This window comes from Ictalurus furcatus, chromosome 12 (genome assembly GCF_023375685.1).
Source record: "Ictalurus furcatus strain D&B chromosome 12, Billie_1.0, whole genome shotgun sequence".
Taxonomy (NCBI): domain Eukaryota; kingdom Metazoa; phylum Chordata; class Actinopteri; order Siluriformes; family Ictaluridae; genus Ictalurus; species Ictalurus furcatus.
The window spans coordinates 13,047,225-13,069,757 of NC_071266.1; the positions used below are offsets into that span (position 1 = coordinate 13,047,225).

Consider the following 22,533-nt stretch of genomic DNA (forward strand, 5'->3'; position numbering starts at 1 on the left):
TGTATGCAAACTAAACACCTTAACCTTTTTGATAAGGTCTTGAACAATGTAGCTAACTAATGCTAACTGCTGCTAGCTAGCGTTACGTCTCTAACCAACTAAGTGAATATGACAAATTAGCATTAATGAATGCTACACTGGCTAATAAGAACAGGATACGTGCTGGAAAGTACATTTTTAACATAAACTAGTTTTCAAGGGTTAGCAAGATCATTATATTCACACCAATTTACCCCTGCTGAAAAAAACTATTGAAACCCTCATAGAATTTGTAATGGTTTTAATGGTTATAATGGGAACTGTACTGGTTTTAATGGAAACTGTATTGGTCCCTGTGGGTCTCTACTGGTAATTTGTTTCCTTCTATTTTTGGAATGTTGTGGATCCCATTAAAGACCAATAATGGTAATGGTTTTAATGGTTAACAGCTGATGGTTTGTAATGGTATTTGTATTATTAGCCATTAGAATTTCTGTGATGGTTTCTAATGTTGTTGTTGTTGTTGTTTTCAGCAGGGTGGTTTAGCTTTTTCATCGCTCACAGGCTAATCACCAACAGCAGCATCAACCTTAACAACTCTGAGCTGGTTTTTCTTTTTCTTCTCTTTCTTCTCTTTCTTTTCTCTGCTCCGCTTTGTCGACAGGTTTGGAGCAAAAATGGTAGCAGTCCATAAAATAATATTACAGAAAGTAGCAAGTAATAAAATAAAATACAAGAGTAAATCAACAGGTAGAAATGGATCCGTTTTATTTCTACATTTCGCATTTACACCGCAATGGGCATGTATGTAGTGGGCGTGTCTTCAGTGGACGTTTCTGCAGTGGAATTACCTGTTTATTTACATTTACGCATCCATCCACCCAATAATTATATTCATTATACATTATTAATATTCAATACAGACTCATTACTGCTCATCATACACTCATCAAGTAATTAGTATGTTTACGTAAATTAGGATGTGAGTCAACACATTGCATGATGGGTATTCTGTGTATTCTGTACCTGTTAGAAAGTGTGATGTTTGACCCTGACGTCCTGCAGTGCATTGTGGGATTTTATGAACACACTTCATGATGAACTCTCTAAATAGTTCATTATGTAGACAACAGGGTGTGGTTTCAGACACTTCCAGAGTCAAGGGTCAATGTAGACTCGACGTATTACTAAAATACAATCAGCCATTCATACACACACACACACACACACACACAACACACGCTTTTCTCACACGTCTATTCAACACTACCTTTCCTCATCCACCCTCTGAACTTTCCCCTATTCATTCCATCCTCTACACACACACACACACACACAGTCTCTCCTCCCTCGCTCATTTGCGCTCTCTCTCTCTCTCAGACTGGCTGAGTGTGTGTGTGTGTGTGTGTGTGTGTGTGTGTGCACGCAGTAGATAGAGGAAGTGTTATTCGGCGTGTCACTCTCCCTCTCTCACAGTCGACTTCATGTGCATGGCGATGTAGTCCGCACTCAACAAAACAGGTCAGAGAATGGAGATTTCTTTTAACTGTTTTTGTGTGTGTGTGTGTGTGTGTGTGTGTGTGTGTGTTTGTGTGTGCTGGTGTGTGTGTGTGTTTGCGTGTGTGTGTGTGTGTGTGTGCGCTTGTTTGTTGAAAGCCTGGCTCGTTTTGCTTAATGCTTAACAGAGATGAAACAAGTCTGAGTTACTTTCTGTTTTTCATTTCACTTTACGTTGTGTTCCTTCCATCCTATTTTTGGACGTTGTGTGTGTGTGTGTGTGTGTGTGTGTGTGTGTGTGTGTGTATGTGTTTGCCTTGCTAAGAAAGAAAATAAGTTGAGAGCTGATAAAGGAACAGAATGTCTGAGTCATATATATATATGTGTGTGTGTGTGTGTGTGTGTGTGTGTGCCTGTGTTGCAGTAGAACATACATTTGCTTCTGTCTATCATAGCGAACTCCAGCAGTGACATCATCATGCTCACATAATGGCATCGTGGATAACTTCTAGCGAATGTAGCGGTATGGACTCAGCAGGTACTGGTTCTGGTTCTGAGTCTTATTAACAGTTTATAAACATTTATAAAAGTGTTATTATCACATATCAAATAAGTTATAATTAATAAATGTGAGATTTCAGATTGTGTGTGTTGTGTCTTCAGAGTATGCAGCTCTCGACTCAGAAATCTACCGAAGCCTACAGGCCATTCTGAGAGAGCTGGACACCTCACAACCTGTGGTCAATAAAGGTAACACACTCACCTGAAGGCAGTAATGTACTTTCCCTAGCATGAACTCTTATACTCAGTGTCACTGAGTATGTGTGTACTTTACGTAGTGTATTTATGAAATGACCCTCATGGATTCACTTGGAGTATGTACATGGTACACTGTGGTATATATTTACCTTGAGCACACACTTACCTGGATTATGTGGTAACTTGGACTATGTGGTAATTTAGAGTATGCAGTAATTTACAGTATATACAGTGGTGCTTGAAAGTTGATATATTTCTGCATAAACATGACCTAAAACATCATCAGATTTTCACACAAGTCCTAAAAGTAGATAAAGAGAACCTAATTAAACAAAAATATTACACTTGGTCATTTATTTATTGAGGAAAATGATCCAATGTTACATATCTGTGAGTGGCGAAAGTATGTGAACCTATTGGATTAGCAGTTAATTTGAAGGTGAAATTAGAGTCAGGTGGGAAGACAAGCAGGTGTGAGTGAGCGCCCTGTTTCATTCTTAGAACAGGGATCTATCAGAGTCTGATCTTCACAACACATGATTATAGAAGTATATCATGACACGAACAAAGGAGATTTCTGAGGACCTCAGAAAATGAGTTGTTGATCATTATGAAAAAGGTTAAATAACCGTCACTAAAGAGTTTGGACTCCGCCAGTCCACAGTCAGACAGATTGTGTACAGATGGAGGATATTCAAGACCATTGTTACCCTCCCCGGGAGTGGAGACCAACAATGATCACTCCAAGAGCAACACATGTAATAGTCCACGAGGTCACAAAGGAACCCAGGGTAACTTCTAAATCAACTAAAGGCCTCTCTCACATTGGCTAATGTTAATGTTCATGAGTCCACCATCAGGAGAACACTGAACAACCATGGTGCGCATGGCAGGGTTACAACGAGAAAGTCACTGCTCTCCAAAAAGAACATTGCTGCCCTTCTGCAGTTTGCTAAAAATCACGTGGACAAGCCAGGAGGATATTGGAAAAATATTTTGTGGATGGATGAGACCAAAATATAAATTTTTTGCTTTAAATGAGAAGTATTGTGTTTGGAGAAAGGAAACCACTGCATTCCAGCATAAGAACCCTAATCCATACATGGTGGTGAAACATGGTGGTGGTAGTATCGTGGTTTGGGCATGTTTTGCTGCATCTGGGCCAGGATGACTTGCCATCATTGATGGAACAATGAATTCTGAATTATACCAGCGAATTGTAAAGGAAAATGTCAGGATATCTGCTCATGAACTGAATCTGAAGAGAAAGTAGGACATGTAGCAGGACAACGACCCTAAGCACACAAGTCGTTCTACCAAAGAATGGTTAAAGAAGAAGAAGATTTATATTTTGGAATGGCCAAGTCAGAGTCCTGACCTTAATCAGATAGAAATGTTGTGGAAGGACCTGAAGCAAGCAGTTCATGTGAGAAACCCACCAACATCACAGAGTTGAAGCTGTTCTGTACTGAGGAATGGGCGAAAATTCCTCCAAGTCGATGTGCAGGACTGATCAACAGTTACTGCAAATGTTTAGTTGCAGTTATTGCTACAAAAGCGGGTCACACCAGATACTGAAAGCAAAGGTTCACATACTTTTGCCACTCACAGATATGTAATATTGGATCATTTTCCTCAATAAATAAATGACCAAGTATAATATTTTTGTCTTACTTGTTTAATTGGGTTCTCTTTATCAACTTTTAGGACCCTGATGATGTTTTAGGTCACATTTAGCTAGTAGCTGGTGATGCTAGTTGTAGTGTGGTATTTGGGTTAAATGAGGTCATTGGAATGGTATGTTAAAAAGTATGTTATCTCACATACCTGCAGGACGACTCTGAATGAGGAAAGATGATGATAATTAGCAACATCGCTTGCACGCGCACGCACACACACACACACACACACACACACATCCTACCATGTGTGTGTCAGTACAGTAAAGAGAATAGGTACCACCCAATTCATATCCTCCCAGTATCACTTCTGTAGTCTCATTCTAGTAATGAATATGTTATAGAGGTACCAATACAGTGTGTGTGTGTGTGTGTGTGTGTGTGTTTAGGAATGCTGAGGTGGACGTTGCATAAGAAGGTGCAGTGTGATCCGCAGAAGAGCCTGGCTTTGGTCCGAGTGACCGTCAAAGAGCTAGAGAGAGTAAGTCACTGTGTGTGTGTGTGTGTGTGTGTGTGTGTGTGTGCGATATGGAGGTATTTGGGAGTGTCTATATATATATAGATAACATTCATATAACAGCAGAATGACACTGTGGTCTTGGAGCCTGTACCTGTTTAATTACTATATAGGTCAAAGTTGTGGAAAAAAGGGGGCGGAGTCATTTTATCCAATTGTAATTATATTTAATGTCGTAGAATGCTGGTGAAACGAGTCAGTTCCTGTTCTCACTTACGTTATAGCAGCTATAAACAGTCGTTCCCTCACCAGCCTCTTTATTTTCTCTCTGTAAGTTAATAAGAGAAGATAAACAAGAAACCGCAAAGAAGCGTAAACTCCTCTGTCCTGAAGATGTCAAGTTACAGCTTTACCTCTGACACTGGAGAATCTTCCCATAAAATATTCCATAAACGTCTCCTTACTCCAGGAAAACTTCACCACAGCGCCCGCTGTACACAACCCTGTGAATGAGCCGTTATCATGGAAACCATAACGTATTAGATTAGAACGAGCGCATTAATATAAACCTGTGATTTACATAATTTAAAAAAGTGTGTGTGTCTCTGTGTGTGTGTGTGTGTGTGTTCACAGGCTGAGAGAGTGGACCTGAAAACACACATCATCCCGCTGTTACACACTCTCATGTACGCCGTCATACAGGTAGTGTAGTAATAGTTGATGATATAGTGTATTAACATTAAACATGCATATTATAATGCGCGTGTGTGTGTGTGTGTGTATGTGTGTGTGTTGCAGGCGGTGTACATCCCTGATGATCTGTATAAAAGGCTTTACGAGTCGTGTAAGAGGATGCTGACGCTGCCAGAGCCGTTCTGTACTGTAGGACTCAATTACACTAGACAATTAAAGACAGAGAGAAACACACCAGGTATTATACGCACACACACACACACACACAATCATTTATAGATATACAGTATATTAGGTGATGTGTAGTGTACAGGTCTGGGGCTATGAGGTTAGGTTTGAAATTACAAATGAATTAGCATTACATACATTTAATTGTTACATAAATTAACATACAATTAATAACATTTACTTAATAAAGAAATATTTAACACTGAAAGGAGAATAAATGTCAAACAAAATGTAACATTTGATCATCTTAAAGATTAAGTACATTTTATTATCAATTAATCAGTTAGTGTGTAATAATTTTTTTTCCACCAATCCCTAAAAGGAACCATGGCTCTGTGTTCCAGATGTGCTTCTGGTTTAGGGTCCAGATGTAAAAGTCTCAGATGCTTTGAAAAAAATAATTATAGAAGAAACACAATCAACAAAAATTTACATTAATTTATTCATTTATTCAATTTTCAAATGTTTTGTTTAATATTTTTGGCACAATATGAGCTCCATATTTAAAGCAAATAAACGACAGAAGAATAAAGCACTAATTAGAAGTGTGTGTGTGTGTGTGTGTGTGTGTGTGTGTGTCCAGGACTGCTGTATCTAAGGAAGATTATGGCTGAACATAGTCTGAGGAATGAAAATTATCCTTTACAGGAACGGTGAGTACACACACACACACACACACACACACACACACACACACACACACATTCCCTGCATATTCATTAATTGGACCTGATCACCCTGTTTCCTTACCTTGAGGGTTTTTCCCCTGTCACATCACTGCACTTAGTAATGATGAAAAACTTCCTTTTCAGAAGCTCAGCGTGACAAACAACTCATTTTATTAAAGAACTTCCTGTCCCTGTCTGTCATCCCTAACCCCGCCCCCTAGAGGACACACCCACAACAATGTCAACAATCAATATTTCAGTGCTCCTAGCTTCCCGGTAAATAATGTTGCTGATGTGCTGTTACAGGAAAATAATCAACAGCAGTGTGAGTGTGAGTGTGTGTGTGTGTGTGTGTGTGTGTGTGTGTGTGTGCGCGTGTGTGAGTGTGTGTGTGTGTGATTTTGCGGAGTAACTGTTACAACCCTGAAGTTGATTATTTTCCTCTAACAGGACGTCCCTGAGTGTTTTATTCCTCTTACACTGCAGCACCTCACCACTATTACAATTTTTGTTTATTAAAAAATGGCACATCATATTTTATCTGTTTACATTACAGTTTATTGTTATGGAACGTTGTGTTTTACTATCTGTTTTTGCCAAATATGCACGTGCTTAAAACAGGACAACCCTGCAGCGTCGAGCGTGAACACACCCAGCACGTTTCATTCATATTTTCAGTACAGTGTGTCTCATGTTCTGTGCTCTCAATCTCTCTGTCTCTCTCTCTCTGTGCTCTGTCTCTCTCTCTCCCTCTCTGTGTGCTCTCTGTCTCTCTCTCTCTCTGTGCTCTGTCTCTCTCCCTCTCTGTATGCTCTCTGTCTCTCTCTCTCTGTGCTCTGTCTCTCTCGCTCTCTGTGCTCTGTCTCTCTCTCTCTCTCTCTCTCCCTCTCTGTGTGCTCTCTGTCTCTCTCTCTCTCTGTCTCTCTGTGTGTGCTCTCTGTCTCTCTCTCTCTCTGTGCTCTCTGTCTCTCTCTCTCTCTGTGCTCTCTGTCTCTCTCTCAATCTCTCTGTCTCTCTCTCTCTCTGTGCTCTCTGTGCTCTCTGTCTCTCTCTCAATCTCTCTGTCTCTCTCTCTGTGCTCTCTCTCTCTCTCTCTCTGTCTCTCTCTCTCTCTGTGCTCTCTGCCTCTCTCTCTCTCTGTGCTCTCTCTCTGTGCTCTCTCTCTCTCTCTCTCTGTGCTCTCTGTCTCTCTCTCTCTCTGTGCTCTCTCTCTCTGTCTCTCTCTCTCTCTGTGCTCTGTCTCTCTCTCTCTCTGTGCTCTGTCTCTCTCTCTCTGTGCTCTGTCTCTCTCTCTCTCCCTCTCTGTGTGCTCTCTGTCTCTCTCTCTCTGTGTGTGTGCTCTCTGTCTCTGTCTCTCTCTCTCTCTCTCTCTCTCTGTGCTCTCTGTCTCTCTCTCAATCTCTCTGTGCTCCCTGTCTCTCTCAATCTCTCTGTCTCTCTCTCTCAATCTCTCTCTCTCTCAAAGTCTCTCTCTCTCTCCCTGCATCTCTCTCCCTGTGCTCTCTTACTCTCTGTCTCTCTCTGTCTTTCTCTCTGTGCTCTCTGTCTCTCGCTCTCTGTCTGTTTCTTTCTCTCTGGCTCTCTCTGTCTCTCTCTCTCTCTGTCTCTACCTGTCTCTCTGCCTGCCTGTCTGTCTCTCTCTGTCTCTCTCTCTCACTGTCTTTCTCTCTCTCTCTCTCTCTCTCTCTCTCTCTCAGACACACACACACCTGTGTTTTCTTCCTGTAGAGTGTGTTAATGAGTGATAAGTCCAGTAAGTGTGTTAGAGCAGAACACACACATACATACACACACTCTTAATGCACTCTGGTTCACTGCAGCACAGTAATGTGACTGTCACCTGATACTTTCTAAGTAGACTTTAAAAAAAGAATTGGGTTAATTCTGTGTGTGTTTGTGTGTGTGTGTGTGTGTGTGTGTGTGCGTGTGCAGTGTGTTTGTGTTTGTAGACCCAGTGGTGTTCTCAGAGTCTCTGTGCTCGGTATTGAAGGAGGATCTGGAGGCCGAGGGTCAGACGGAGACGCAGCTTGACTACATGCGTCATGTGATACAGCGCCTCCTACAGGCCACACTGGGAGAGGACAACTGTCATGGACCAACACTCACACATGCCCTGGAGGTCTCTCTCTCGCTCTCTCTTTCTCTCTGTCACACACACACACACGCAACAAGATTGAATAGCGGGAGCATCAGTATTTGTGGGTTTGATTATGGTCTCAAAACGGCAGACAGAAAGAGCTTTCTTCAGAAACTTGTCAGTCTCGTGTTGTTTTGAAAAATGAAGGCTGTTCCCTGTGAGACATTGCAGAGAAACTGAAGATATCTTACAGCGGTATGAGCTACTCCCTTCACAGAACAGCACAAACAATAACTACATAACTAACTAAAGGTCTCTCTGTCCTTCTGTCTTTCTCTCTGTCTGTCTCTCTGGCTGTCTCTCTGTCTGTCTTTCTCTCTGTCCTTCTGTCTTTCTCTCTGTCTGTCTCCCTGGCTGTCTCCCTGTCTGTCTTTCTCTCTGTCTGTCTCTGTCTGTCTCTCTGTCTGTCTTTCTCTCTGTCTGTCTCTCTGTCTGTCTTTCTCTCTGTCTGTCTCTCTGGCTTTCTCTGTCTGTCTTTCTCTCTGTCTGTCTCTCTGTCTGTCTTTCTCTCTGTCTGTCTTTCTTTCTGTCTCTCTGTCTGTCTGTCTGTCTCTGTCTGTCTGTCTCTCTGTCTTTCTGTCTGTGTGTCCTTCCGTCTGCCTATATTTCTGTCTAGATAATTAACTAAATGTCTGTCTGTAGAACTGTCCATCTAATACACAACCCTTATAATTTTTCTGTATACACTGAACTGTGTAGGAGAGTTTGTGTGTGTGTGTGTGTGTGTGTGTGTGTGTGTGTATGCGTGTCTGTTATTATGAGTGGGTGTGTTTATGTGTGTATGTGGGTTTTCTTTCGTGTCGCGTGTGTATCCACCTGCCTGCTGGTGTGTGGGTGTATTTTAATTTACATTTACCTGTGTGTGTGTATGTGTGTGTGTGTGTCTGTGTGTGTGTAGGAGCTGCAGCAGGATGTAGAGAGTTATTTCAATGAGGTTTTAGAGTGTGTTGATCAAAATTATCAAAATGACTTAACACAGCGACTGCAACAACTCTACACACAGCTGCTGCTGAGCACCGGCAAAGGTACTGTCAAGAATTCTATTCAACCACTCTAAACAACTCTACACTACACTAATCAACTCTACACTACACTAATCAACTCTACACTACTCTACACTAATCAACTCTACACTACACTAATCAACTCTACACTACTCTAAACAACTCTACACTACTCTAAACAACTCTGCACTACTGTAAACAACTCTACACTACTCTACACTACACTAAACAACTCTACACTACTCTAAACAACTCTACGCTACACTAATCAACTCTACACTACACTAATCAACTCTACACTACTCTAATCAACTCTACACTAATCAACTCTACACTACTCTACACTACACTAATCAACTCTACACTACTCTACACTACACTAATCAACTCTACACTAATCAACTCTACACTACACTAATAAACTCTACACTACACTAATCAACTCTACACTACTCTACACTACATTAATCAACTCTACACTACACTAATCAACTCTACACTACTCTACACTACACTAATCAACTCTACACTACTCTACACTACTCTAATCAACTCTACACTACTCTAATCAACTCTACACTACTCTAATCAACTCTACACTACTCTACACTACACTAATCAACTCTACACTACTCTAATCAACTCTACACTACACTAATCAACTCTACACTACACTACACTAATCAACTCTACACTACACTAATCAACTCTACACTACTCTACACTAATCAACTCTACACTACACTAATCAACTCTACACTACTCTAAACAACTCTACACTACTCTAAACAACTCTGCACTACTGTAAACAACTCTACACTACTCTACACTACACTAAACAACTCTACACTACTCTAAACAACTCTACGCTACACTAATCAACTCTACACTACACTAATCAACTCTACACTACTCTAATCAACTCTACACTACTCTACACTACACTAATCAACTCTACACTACTCTACACTACACTAATCAACTCTACACTAATCAACTCTACACTACACTAATAAACTCTACACTACACTAATCAACTCTACACTACTCTACACTACATTAATCAACTCTACACTACACTAATCAACTCTACACTACTCTACACTACACTAATCAACTCTACACTACTCTACACTACTCTAATCAACTCTACACTACTCTAATCAACTCTACACTACTCTACACTACACTAATCAACTCTACACTACTCTAATCAACTCTACACTACACTAATCAACTCTACACTACACTACACTAATCAACTCTACACTACTCTAATCAACTCTACACTACACTAATCAACTCTACACTACTCTAATCAACTCTACACTACTCTACACTACACTAATCAACTCTACACTACACTAATCAACTCTACACTACTCTAATCAACTCTACACTACTCTACACTACACTAATCAACTCTACACTACTCTAATCAACTCTACACTACACTAATCAACTCTACACTACACTAATCAACTCTACACTACTCTACACTACACTAATCAACTCTACACTACTCTAATCAACTCTACACTACACTAATCAACTCTACACTACACTAATCAACTCTACACTACTCTACACTACACTAATCAACTCTACACTACACTAATCAACTCTACACTACACTAATCAACTCTACACTACTCTAATCAACTCTACACTACACTAATCAACTCTACACTACACTAATCAACTCTACACTACTCTACACTACTCTAATCAACTCTACACTACACTAATCAACTCTACACTACACTAATCAACTCTACACTACTCTACACTACACTAATCAACTCTACACTACTCTACACTACTCTAATCAACTCTACACTACTCTAATCAACTCTACACTACTCTACACTACACTAATCAACTCTACACTACTCTAATCAACTCTACACTACTCTACACTACACTAATCAACTCTACACTACACTAATCAACTCTACACTACACTAATCTACTCTACACTACTCTAATCAACTCTACACTACACTAATCAACTCTACACTACTCTACACTACACTAATCAACTCTACACTACTCTAATCAACTCTACACTACTCTACACTACACTAATCAACTCTACACTACTCTAATCAACTCTACACTACACTAATCAACTCTACACTACTCTACACTACACTAATCAACTCTACACTACTCTAATCAACTCTACACTACTCTACACTACACTAATCAACTCTACACTACTCTAATCAACTCTACTCTAATCAACTCTACACTACACTAATCAACTCTACACTACTCTAATCAACACTACACTACACTAATCAACTCTACACTACACTAATCAACTCTACACTACTCTACACTACACTAATCAACTCTACACTACTCTAATCAACTCTACACTAATCAACTCTACACTACACTAATCAACTCTACACTACTCTAATCAACTCTACACTACACCAATCAACTCTACACTACTCTACACTACACTAATCAACTCTACACTACACTAATCAACTCTACACTACTCTACACTACTCTAATCAACTCTACACTACTCTAATCAACTCTACACCACTCTAAACATCTCTACACTACTTTAATCAACTCTACACTACTCTAATCAACTCTACACCACTCTAAACAACTCTACACTACACTAATCAACTCTGCACTACTCTACGCTACACTAAACAACTCTAAACAACTCTACACTACTCTACACTACACTAATCAACTCTACACTACTCTAAACAACTCTACACTACACTAATCAACTCTACACTACACTAATCAACTCTACACTACTCTAAACAACTCTACACTACTCTAATCAACTCTACACTACACTAATCAACTCTACACTACTCTAAACAACTCTACACTACACTAATCTATTCTACACTACTCTAATCAACTCTACACTATTCTAATCAACTCTACACCACTCTAATCAACTCTACACCACTCTATTCAACTCTAAACTACTCTAATCAACTCTATACCACTCTAATCAACTCTACACTACTCTAATCAACTCTACACCACTCTATTCAACTCTAAACTACTCTAATCAACTCTACACTACTCTAATCAACTCTGTTTAACTCTACACTACTCTAATCAACTCTGTTTAACTCTACACTACTCTAATCAACTCTGCGCTAGTCTAATCAACTCTGTTCAAATCTACACTACTATTAATCAACTCTATTAAACTTTGCACTACTCTAATCAATTTTGCACTACTCTAATCAACTCTATTCAAATCTGCACTGCTCTAATCAACTCTGTTTAACTCTACACTACTCTATTAAACTCTGCACTGCTCTATTCAATTCTGCACTTCTCTACTCAACTCTTTTCAACTATGCACAACTATTAATCAACTTTATTCAACTCTACACAACTCTAATCAGCTCTGTATTACTCTGCACCACTCTAATCAATGCTATTCAATGCTGCACTACTATTAATGAACTGTATTGAATTCTGCAGTACTCTAATCAACTCTATTTAAATCTACACCACTCCAATCAATGCTATTAAACTCTACACTACTCTATTCAACTCCATTTAACTCTACACTACTCTATTCAACTCAGTTTAACTCTCCACTACTTTAATCAACTATATTACTCTATACCACTCTAATCAATGCTATTTAACTCTACACTATAATCAAATCCATTTAGCTCTACACTACTCTAATCAATTCTGTTCAACTCAACACTACTGAGTAATCAATGGTCTAATTTTATACTAAACTCTTTTCTACTTTACTCTAAGCAATATCTATCCTATTCTAATAAAGATCTATTCTAGATAGATTTCCTCATTTCTATCACACACACACACACACACAGACACAGACTTAGACTGTGATTTGTTTGTGATCTTTGCTCTCAGAAGGAAATTGTGTTTGTTCTCAACATTTCTTTGTGTTGTTATGTGTGTGTGTGTGTGTGTGTGTGTGTGCATGCACACGCGTGTTTCAGATCCATTGTGTCATGGTTCTCTGGCCGATGTTTCGCTTCCCAATCCGGATATAAGTTTCCACGTGTGGTGGGAGGAGGAAGAGCTCTGTGAGTCTGATCCCTTTCAGAAGTGTGTGTGTGTGTGTATGTGTCTATAATTCCTCTAAATGAAGTTTAGTTCTCTGTCTGTACCAGAGCACTATATATGGTTTATAATAATAATGTTCTGCACTCTCCTAGTCCACGTGATGTCTGATAGGGAGTCATTTTTTGATTGTGTGCCGTATTCATTATATTAAGTGAACTTCATAGTGTTAGACATCTATAACATCTAGAGCCTTCGTCAGCCTGTGCCACTGGAGAAACTGTTATAGTTTCCCATTCAGATTGGGTTTCAAGAACCTAGCTATGCAAAGAACCCTGGAGGAACCCATTTTATAAAAATATGTCTTTCGTGTGTGTATCCGTTCATGCTTGTCCGCCTACCTGCTGGTGTGTGGGTGTATTTTAATTTACATTTACCTGTGAGTGTGTGTGTGTGTGTGTGTGTAGGAGTTATTTCAGTAAGGTTTTAGAATGTAAAAGTGTACAAAGCTCTGATACTGATTAGGGATTGAGCCCCTCTTTTATTCCTCTTTCAGGGAGAGAACTGACCAAGTTTGTGCGCAACAGCTCCATTGATAACTTCTGCATCTCCGTGGAGGATTTCGACATGTCTGACTTTTCCCCCTACATGGACTCGGACATGCCGCGTCACTCCATCCTCTCCACGGACAGCGGCATCGAGCGTGATATGGCACAGGGCTCGGACTTGGAGACAAAGAGGAGTCTGTTGAGGAGGGGCGGGATGAAAATGAAGCCCTCGGTGATGGACAGCATGGCGTTCTTACAGGATGCTTTAGTCAGCGGGAGCTCTTTACTCAAACAGCAGCAACGTCAGAAACACATCACCGCTAACATCGTAGTGATGGGGGATGACCGCGTACTCGGGAGACTCGCCAGGGCTTACTACACACTCAGGTACACAATGCACACTACACCAGGGTTCAGTAGTCTGAAGAACCCAAACATACACTGTAAATTACAGCTCCACAAATTATTTATGGAAATAGAGTTCAGTTGTTTTTACAAACTCATTCTACCCTGATATCTCCCCTAATATTTTTCCTTACAATAAATGTTTTATGTTGTTATTTGATGATAAATAAAAGGGCATGGTTGTTGAGGTGATTGACAGTTTTGGACATGACAGTGAACATGCACACACTTTCTAACGGGCACCTGAAGCTCTTTCTGAGTTTCCAGCCCAACAGACTTCATTTAACACTTCATTTATCTTTAAAACTTTGTACCAAACATGTCCAATGTGTGCTGTGCAATGCTGTAACAGACCCTCAGCAGTTTTCTTGGGGTATGTTGCTCATTTTGATGCCTAAACTAGCTTGTTAACTAGCTTGCTAGCTGCTAGATAGCATTAGTGAATTGAAACACCTTAAGGGGAAGATGAAAAATGACCTCACTAGTTAGATTTCACAATATTAATTGGATTTGGATATTAAAATTGCCCGAGTCACAGTCAAATTTCATATTGAAATAAATAATGGGAGCATCCATAAAAGAGTACTTTTCCATTCAGATAGCATGAAGAGGGGCATGTCCAGGACCAATAAGGGCAGAGCGAGAGGCGGACCCACTGTCCAACCGGCTTTATCTACTGCAAACTGAATCAATATGGATTCATTTTAATTTGTCCAAAAAAGGCTTCAAAATTGCACAATGGGAGTCAATGGTACCATGGTGACATGCCCACAGTGGACTTATTATGGTGTTTATGTGGCCTGTAAAGTGAATAGGGCATTTGGTTTGGGACACACCCACAGTGGACTGATGATGGTGTTTATATGGACTATATAATGAACAGTGAATACAGCATGTGGTTTAAGATGCATCCACAATCAAAATATTTGTGACGTGTTTTATGTGGCCTATATAGTAGTTAATCTCGTGTGTGATTTGGGACACGCACACATTGGAGTGATGACTATATAGTGAGTAGGATGTGTGGTTTGGGACATGCCCACATTGGACTGCTAACCATGTAGTGAGTAGGGTGTGTGGTTTGGGACACGCCCACATTGGACTGCTAACTATATAGTGAGTAGGGTGTGTGGTTTGGGCCACGCCCACATTGGACTGCTAACTATATAGTGAGTAGGGTGTGTGGTTTGGGACACGCCCACTGTGGACAATTATATATATACTCGTGTGAGTTGTGAAATTAAACTGCTTCCTGTACAGCACTGACATTAGTGAAGAACAATGGAGTCTTTACATGTTCGTATTTTCATTCTGACAGGAAAAGAGAAGCGCGGAGACTTTTTCTGACCATGAAAGTGAACATAAAGATGTTTTATATCCCCGTGTCCACACAGCAGCTCTCCTCCCCCACTACGGTGAGACTGAACCTCTTCTAAACACTCCACATATACAGTGCACTGATACTCGGATATATCCTGCTCTTCTGGGAAGAAAAACCCATCACTTAATTTCTTTTAGGGATTATATATATATATATATATATATATATATATATATATATATATATATATATATATATATATATAATTTAGAGTTAAGAGTTCGTGTTCATACAAATGATTTCAACATCATAGTACAGAATAATCCAAATGCTGCGTGTGAGGGTTTAGTGAGCTATTTACTCTACATCTAAATATGTAGACACACTGTGTGTGTGTGTGTTAGTGTTTGTGATTGTGTGTTAGTGTGTGCAAGTGTGTGTTAGTGTGCTTGTGAGTATGTGTGAGTGTGTGTCAGTGTTTGTGAGTGTGTTTTAGTGTGTCAGTGTTTCAGTGTGTGTCAGTGTCTGTGTTTGTGAGTGTGTGTCAGAGTTTGTGAGTGTTTTAGTGTGTGTCAGTGTTTCAGTGTGTGTCAGTGTTTGTGAGTGTATTTTATTGTGTCAGTGTTTCAGTGTGTGTCAGTGTTTGTGAGTGTGTTTTAGTGTGTCAGTGTTTCAGTGTGTCACTGTGTGTGTTTGTGAGTCTTTGTCTGTCAGTATGTGCCAGTGTGTGTGAGTGTTTGCATTAGTGTGTATGTGAGTGCGTGTGAGTGTGTGTCAGTGTTTGTGATAGTGAGTGTGTGTGTATGTGTGTGTGTAGGCAGTAACAGTCATATTCCTCATCAATTGTGTGTCAGAACAGGAACATTAGATCACTAAATGACGCATGTGTTGTATTTACATTGACCACTGTGCTGATTTCCTCTTTCTGATCTGTGTGTGTGTGTGTGCGTGTGCGCGTGCGCGCGTAGGAGAGTGTGTGCCTGCTGGACTCTAACCCGTGTGTGTTGGGTTCGTACCTGGGGAAGGTGGACCCCTGGTATGAGTGTAACATCATCAGCCTGGGTCACATGATCCCCAAACTAGCCACCATGGTAACTAACCCTTCACCTGATTAACATATATTATATCCTAATCATCATTCATCATTATCCTGGATATTGTGTGTGCGTGTGTGTGTGTGTCCATCAGTGTGACTCCAGCAGGCCACATGAGCCCAACTCTTTTTTAGCCGATGTCATTTCCTATTACGTGCGAATGGGACAGCAGCCGGTTTACTTCACCATCTACTACGTGAAGGTGAGTGCTCGCTTCTTTTTTGAAGGTTTAACGACACGAAAAGAATTATCTCATGAACGATACGTTAAACCGAAACAAACCCCAAAAAGTTGTTCCTTAACTGGAAATGAATCGTGACTTATTTTATTATTAAACCACACACACACACACACACATACAAATAATAATTTATTGATCAATGTATAATGTTTAAGTAAAATTCAAAATGATAAGTTCAACAAGCAGTAAACAGGTCAATTACATTTACCCATTTTACATTTACAGTACTTCATTTATTGTAGTAACATGGACATTATAGCATCGATTATATAAACGCTATAGTACATAATGCCGTAATCGCATTTTAGAGCGCAATTATTAAATCATTCCACACGGTAAACTCTCTGTATGACCTGATATTTTCTACAACATGCCTAAATTATCTCCAAAAGCTTTAACGTAATAAAAACACGTTACACTTTATTGTATTTATTGTATTTAGAAGTTTTAAGGGCTGTATACAGAATGCTCGCCCATCATCTCTGTCAGATAGCGGGATCATGGAGGCAGAAGCAAGTGCAGATTTTTGATTTACAAAAAGACAAACAAGATCAAAACAATGGTCAGAAATAGGTAGAAACAGGAGCTAAGGAAACCTAGCATCAAGGCATGTGACAGGGCCATGTGTATTGCTGTAACTAGTGCTGACGCGACAGACTCGTTCATATATCATCCTATCAAAAACCTGGTCATTTTTATTTCTTAGTTTCTGTTACACCGTAATTCATTTGACAGCAAAGAATAAAAACGCTATTTCCTTCTTCAGTCCATTTTTTCTATCCCTGATGTGTTTTTGTTTTTTTCAAGTTTAAAGGTGAGTGTGTTTAAAGGTGCTTGTTTAGACTCTATCGCAAAACCCCGTCTCAGAAGCTTCTGCTCAAGAGAAATGTGTCAGAGGTGTGAGCTCCACGCAGGTGTTTTTAATAATCTGAATGTGGAGCTCAGAAAATCCACTGAAGCAGCTGCGTAACCCAACTCTGAATAATGATAATGATAATGAGTCTTTATTGATCACATATATATTACAGCACAGTGAAATTCTTTTCTTCGCATACCCCATCATGTTTGAAGTTGGGGACAGAGCGCTTGGTCAGCCTTAATACAGCGCCCCTGGAGCAGAGAGGGTTAAGGGCCTTGCTCAAGGGCCCAACAGTGGTAGCCTGGCAGTGCTGGGGCTTCAACTCCCGACCTTCTGATCAGTAACCCAGAGCCTTAACCACCAAGCCACCACTGCTACCAATATCAGCAACTTTCTTTGTGGGCTAAAGTTTCCCACTCTGAATACAGCCCTTTGTGAGCATAATTTTACACAAAATTCAGACGTATGTATTTATGTGTGTGTGTGTGTAGATTGTGTTCTGTAACCCGACCAAAGAGTCAGTGGAGGACGTCTTCCTGTCTTGCGCCAGTATCAAATTCCCCGAGTTTACTCAGCGTCACACCACCGGTAGAGGTACGAACTCTGCTCTCTTTGTGTGTGTGTGTGTAAAAAAGTCTCAATTTGCACTTCACTGTGTAATGTCACAGCTATGTCATCATGAAACCTGTTCGACATGACTGTCTCTCTTCCTGCTACAGACATGACTATCAGACAGAAGAAGCAATGTAAAAGTGCAGAAGTGTGCGGTGCGCTCGTCTCGCTCAACTACAGGAAGGTAATGAGATCGGATCACACCTACGTCTAAGCCCCACTCTCTCACTCAAACAACACAGCACTCTATTTATACAGTATATGCGCTACAGCGTACAGTATACTGTATATAGTGCGCTGTATTTATAATAGGGAGGCTTTTGGGATTGACATCTGATTATTTAAATTTGTTTTCTACAGTATGACAAAGTTTTTGTGCACATTAAAGTAATTTCTGCTTCCTTTGTACCTTAAAATCTTTATGCCTCATAATTTCACTTTCTCAGGTGTCACTCAGTAACAGAGAAGCAGAGAGAGGCGTTGAATTACGGACGACGAGAATTCAGATTTCAGCTGTAACCCCAAGAAACCAAGGTACACTTCAGCCAATCAGAACACACCGTACTGCTCTCGGCCAATCAGAACACACCGTACTGCTCTCTGCCACTCAGAACACACCGTACTGCTCTCGGCCAATAAGAACACACCACACCGCTGTCAGACAATCAGAACACACCTTACTGCTGTCAGCCAATCAGAACACACAGCACTGCTCTCTGCCAATCAGAACACACCGTACTGCTGTCAGCCAATCAGAACACAACGTACTGTTCTCGGCCAATCAGAACACACCGTACTGCTCTCGGCCAATCAGAACACACCGCACTGCTCTCGGCCAATGAAAACACACCACACTGCTCTCGGCCAATCAGAACACACCGCACTGCTCTCGGCCAATCAGAACACTCTGTACTGCTCTCTGCCAATCAGAACACAACGTACTGCTCTCAGCCAATCAGAACACAACGTACTGCTCTCAGCCAATCAGAACACACCATACTGCTCTCGGCCAATCAGAACACACCGCACTGCTTTCGGCCAATCAGAACACTCCGTACTGCTCTCTGACAATCAGAACACTCCGTACTGCTCTTGGCCATTCAGAACACAATGTACTGCTCTCGGCCAATCAGAACATTCCGTACTGCTCTCTGCCAATCAGAACACTTCCTACTGCTCTCTGCCAATTAGAACACACCGTACTGCTCTCTGCCAATCAGAACACACCGTACTGCTCTCTGCCAATCAGAACACACCATACTGGCCACAAATTAATAATTTTTTCACAAATTATTGTGTTTAAGTGTCCTGATTTCTGTCTATCTCTCTCAGATGCGAACTGTCTCATGGTGGACATGGTGTGTGACGTGAAGCCCAAATGTGTCTCGGTGAGATTTCACTCTTTACACCAGTAATGCAGTAATAGCACCAATAGTAGTAGTAGTAGTTGTAGTAGTAATAGTAACAGTAGCAGTAGTAGTGGTAGTATTAGCAGCAGTAGTAGTAGTAGTGGTATTATTATTATTATTATTATTATTATTATTATTATTTTTGATTTTGCTAACTTATTTTCTTTTTAATTATTTTGTAAGTTAAAAGTGTTTTTTGTACCCCTTGGTGATGTTCGTGTTTTGGAAGAAAAAGGAGTATAATTTTTAACATGTAATATTCGTTTTTCTCAGGAGTCCAAAATCCGAATGTGCAGCCTGAAGCTAAAGACGACTGAGAGGACAGGATTCACGCTGTGTCTGGATAAAGACTCGCGCAGAACCTTCCATGAAGTTCAAAGGTCAGAGGTCACTCGCTGTGTCTTCGCAGATCTTTCTCTTTCACCTGGACCTCCATCATGATTTTAATTTAATATTTTATGAAATAATGATTAAGCATAATAATGATTAAATAAAATAACAGTTATGTATCTTCTAAATAAAAAATACAACATGAGTCAGACAACATGTAAAAAATATTGCTGATAAACATTTGTGGAGACTGCTGTTTTAAAAAATTTTTTTATATCATTTACAGTATCGAAATAGAGCCGTGTAAGGATCCTGGATATTACATTCAAAAGTCCATGAGGTCAAAGTTCACGACAGAAGAGGACACCGACTCTGGACTGAGCAAGTTTATGAATCGAGGACTTCCTCTTTCAATAAACACCTTCTCAGGCATCATTTCCTGACAGAAAAACAAGGAAGGAAGAAGAAATGCACTTTGGTGGACACTGAGCTAACTGCTAACTAATTGTGTCCTTTGAATTTTGTGGCATTCTGTTCACATCACGTATGATATGAAGGTCACCGAGTTCCATGCTGCTAAACACACACACTGAATCGTTTCGCTTCAGTGTATTTAAAAACCACATATTTCAGAATAACTTCCTCTTCCCTTCTCAGAAATCGTTTTCTGACAAATCAGGAGGAAAGAGCAGGCTGGAGTAAAACATTTAGCCAACTGCTAACTAGTGCTACTTAGGAACATGCTAACACACTCCATCCATAGTCCAATAGTGTTCATAAAAATTTAACAAATGTCAATTACTGAAAGATTAACTCAACCTCACACACAGTTTTCCAGTTGTATGTTCGATAATATGGATGACAACATGTTTACAAACCCGTAGCTAAAATGACCTTATGCTAATATATAAACAGTGGCCGTTTTCTTTCTGACAGGCACACCAAATCACATGACTGTGTAACTGGAACGTCATTAGAGAGTGCTAGCTAAACATAACTAGCTAGCTAGGAGCGCTATAAAATATTAAATACAACCACATGACTAACATTACACCAAGCAGTTGTCTGCAGAGTAGCTACATATAAGTAGCTAAACAGCTAGTTAGCTTGGTAGATTTACTATATAAAATAAGATATGAAATACAATAAGGTGTTGGAGATCAAGAGTGTAGCTCAGACGTGCTCCTCAAGACTGTTAGCTTGAGTTTTTTTATGTATAATTATTAGCGATTTAATTACCACCGTTTTTTTTCATTCCAACACTAACACAGTGTGACAATCAGCTAATTTGCTGAAGCGTTGACTTGCGAAATAGAACACATGCTAACTACCTTGTTTGCAAACTATCTAGTGTGCTAAATAATGACTTTGCTACCTAGCTAGCTAGCACAATAATTAGCTAGCAGTGTAAAGTATCAGAGCAATAAAACACAATCAAATATAATTGGAAATCTGAAGAACTTTATCGCTCCTGATTACACGTTTTTGAACAAAGGGAACTGTGTACCATCAAAACAGCAACGCCTTCTGGGTAATTTCCTATAGTCTACAGTCATGCCCTTAAGATGGCCAAGGGGAAGTGGATGAGTGCACATTAAACATTAAACAGCACTGATATAAATAAAAATATGAAATATACTATTAAATAATACATATAAAGTATGAAGAGGAATTATTAAAGAAGAAAATAAGTTTAAAAAAAAAAATGAACAAATTATTTAAAAACAGGTGTTACACTAGTGCAGTGGATTTTAACTTGAACTTATTATTTTTTTCAAATCGTGACAGATTTGATTCGATTTTCTAGCACACTAGTTTAACTGTAAACGCTGTAATTGTTAAATTGTGAATATTTGTAAGATAATTGATTTGGCTTTTATTTTTGTACATCGCCTGATGGTCTGCTTAAAGTTTAACCCTTAAAATTATGCTTTATGTAAAAAAAAAAATGTACGTATACGCATATTGTGAATTATGAATTCTAAATAATGTAAACTTTTTCATTTATGATCTATAAAAATATACATTTTAAATAGATGTCTTGTTTGGATTATTTCCTATTCATTAATTTTAATTTAATTTTATTGATTTATTAATCCACCAGTACACCGCAAGCCTGCACAGTGATGGCCGTTTTGAACCCCAATCTTCTGTTCATCTGTTACTATTGGAGAAGGGTTTGGGGTTAAAGGTCACTGCCATGTATACAGAGCCACTGTTACCATAGCAATACATTTATAATTAAAGTTAACATGAAGATTTAAAAATCTTTTTAAAAAGCTTTATTATAAACTGCTGCGATTCATAGCTGAGGATTTGTGGCACTCAAAAAAGACCAAAAAACATTCAGAGACAAACCTACAGTATGGATCAGGAGTTTAAACAAAGAGAACAGCGTCACCTGTTGGACAACCCGCTCAAATACACCTCACACACACACGCACAAACACAAACACAAACACACAAATTATTCTAGAGATTTTTTCCTTTAAGAAACTTTGTACATGATTATAAATTAATTAGAATTTGAATCTTTTTAAAGAAAACGTTAGTTTATGTTTTTTCA

At 39.5% G+C, this 22,533-nt stretch overlaps 1 protein-coding gene across 3 annotated transcripts; it reads left to right on the forward strand.

Moving 5' to 3' along the window:
- The first annotated feature begins 678 nt into the window (after positions 1–678).
- On the forward strand, positions 679–22,416 carry LOC128616070 (phosphoinositide 3-kinase regulatory subunit 6). 3 transcript variants are annotated; one of them, XM_053638561.1, is made up of 20 exons: positions 679–1,500; positions 1,901–2,014; positions 2,140–2,226; positions 4,304–4,395; positions 5,005–5,073; positions 5,170–5,302; positions 5,876–5,945; positions 7,893–8,079; positions 8,996–9,122; positions 13,085–13,171; positions 13,705–14,083; positions 15,420–15,516; positions 16,391–16,513; positions 16,611–16,718; positions 18,108–18,210; positions 18,336–18,412; positions 18,675–18,762; positions 19,561–19,616; positions 19,911–20,017; positions 20,254–22,416. In XM_053638561.1, the coding sequence occupies exons 2-20, from the start codon at positions 1,966–1,968 to the stop codon at positions 20,408–20,410; spliced, it is 2,196 nt and encodes a 731-aa protein (XP_053494536.1). In that variant the 5' UTR covers positions 679–1,500; positions 1,901–1,965; the 3' UTR covers positions 20,411–22,416. The 3 variants fall into 3 exon arrangements, with proteins under 3 accessions (XP_053494536.1, XP_053494535.1, XP_053494537.1); XM_053638560.1 differs by having other exon boundaries at positions 1,904–2,014; XM_053638562.1 differs by having other exon boundaries at positions 1,932–2,014.
- Positions 22,417–22,533: the final 117 nt, after the last annotated feature.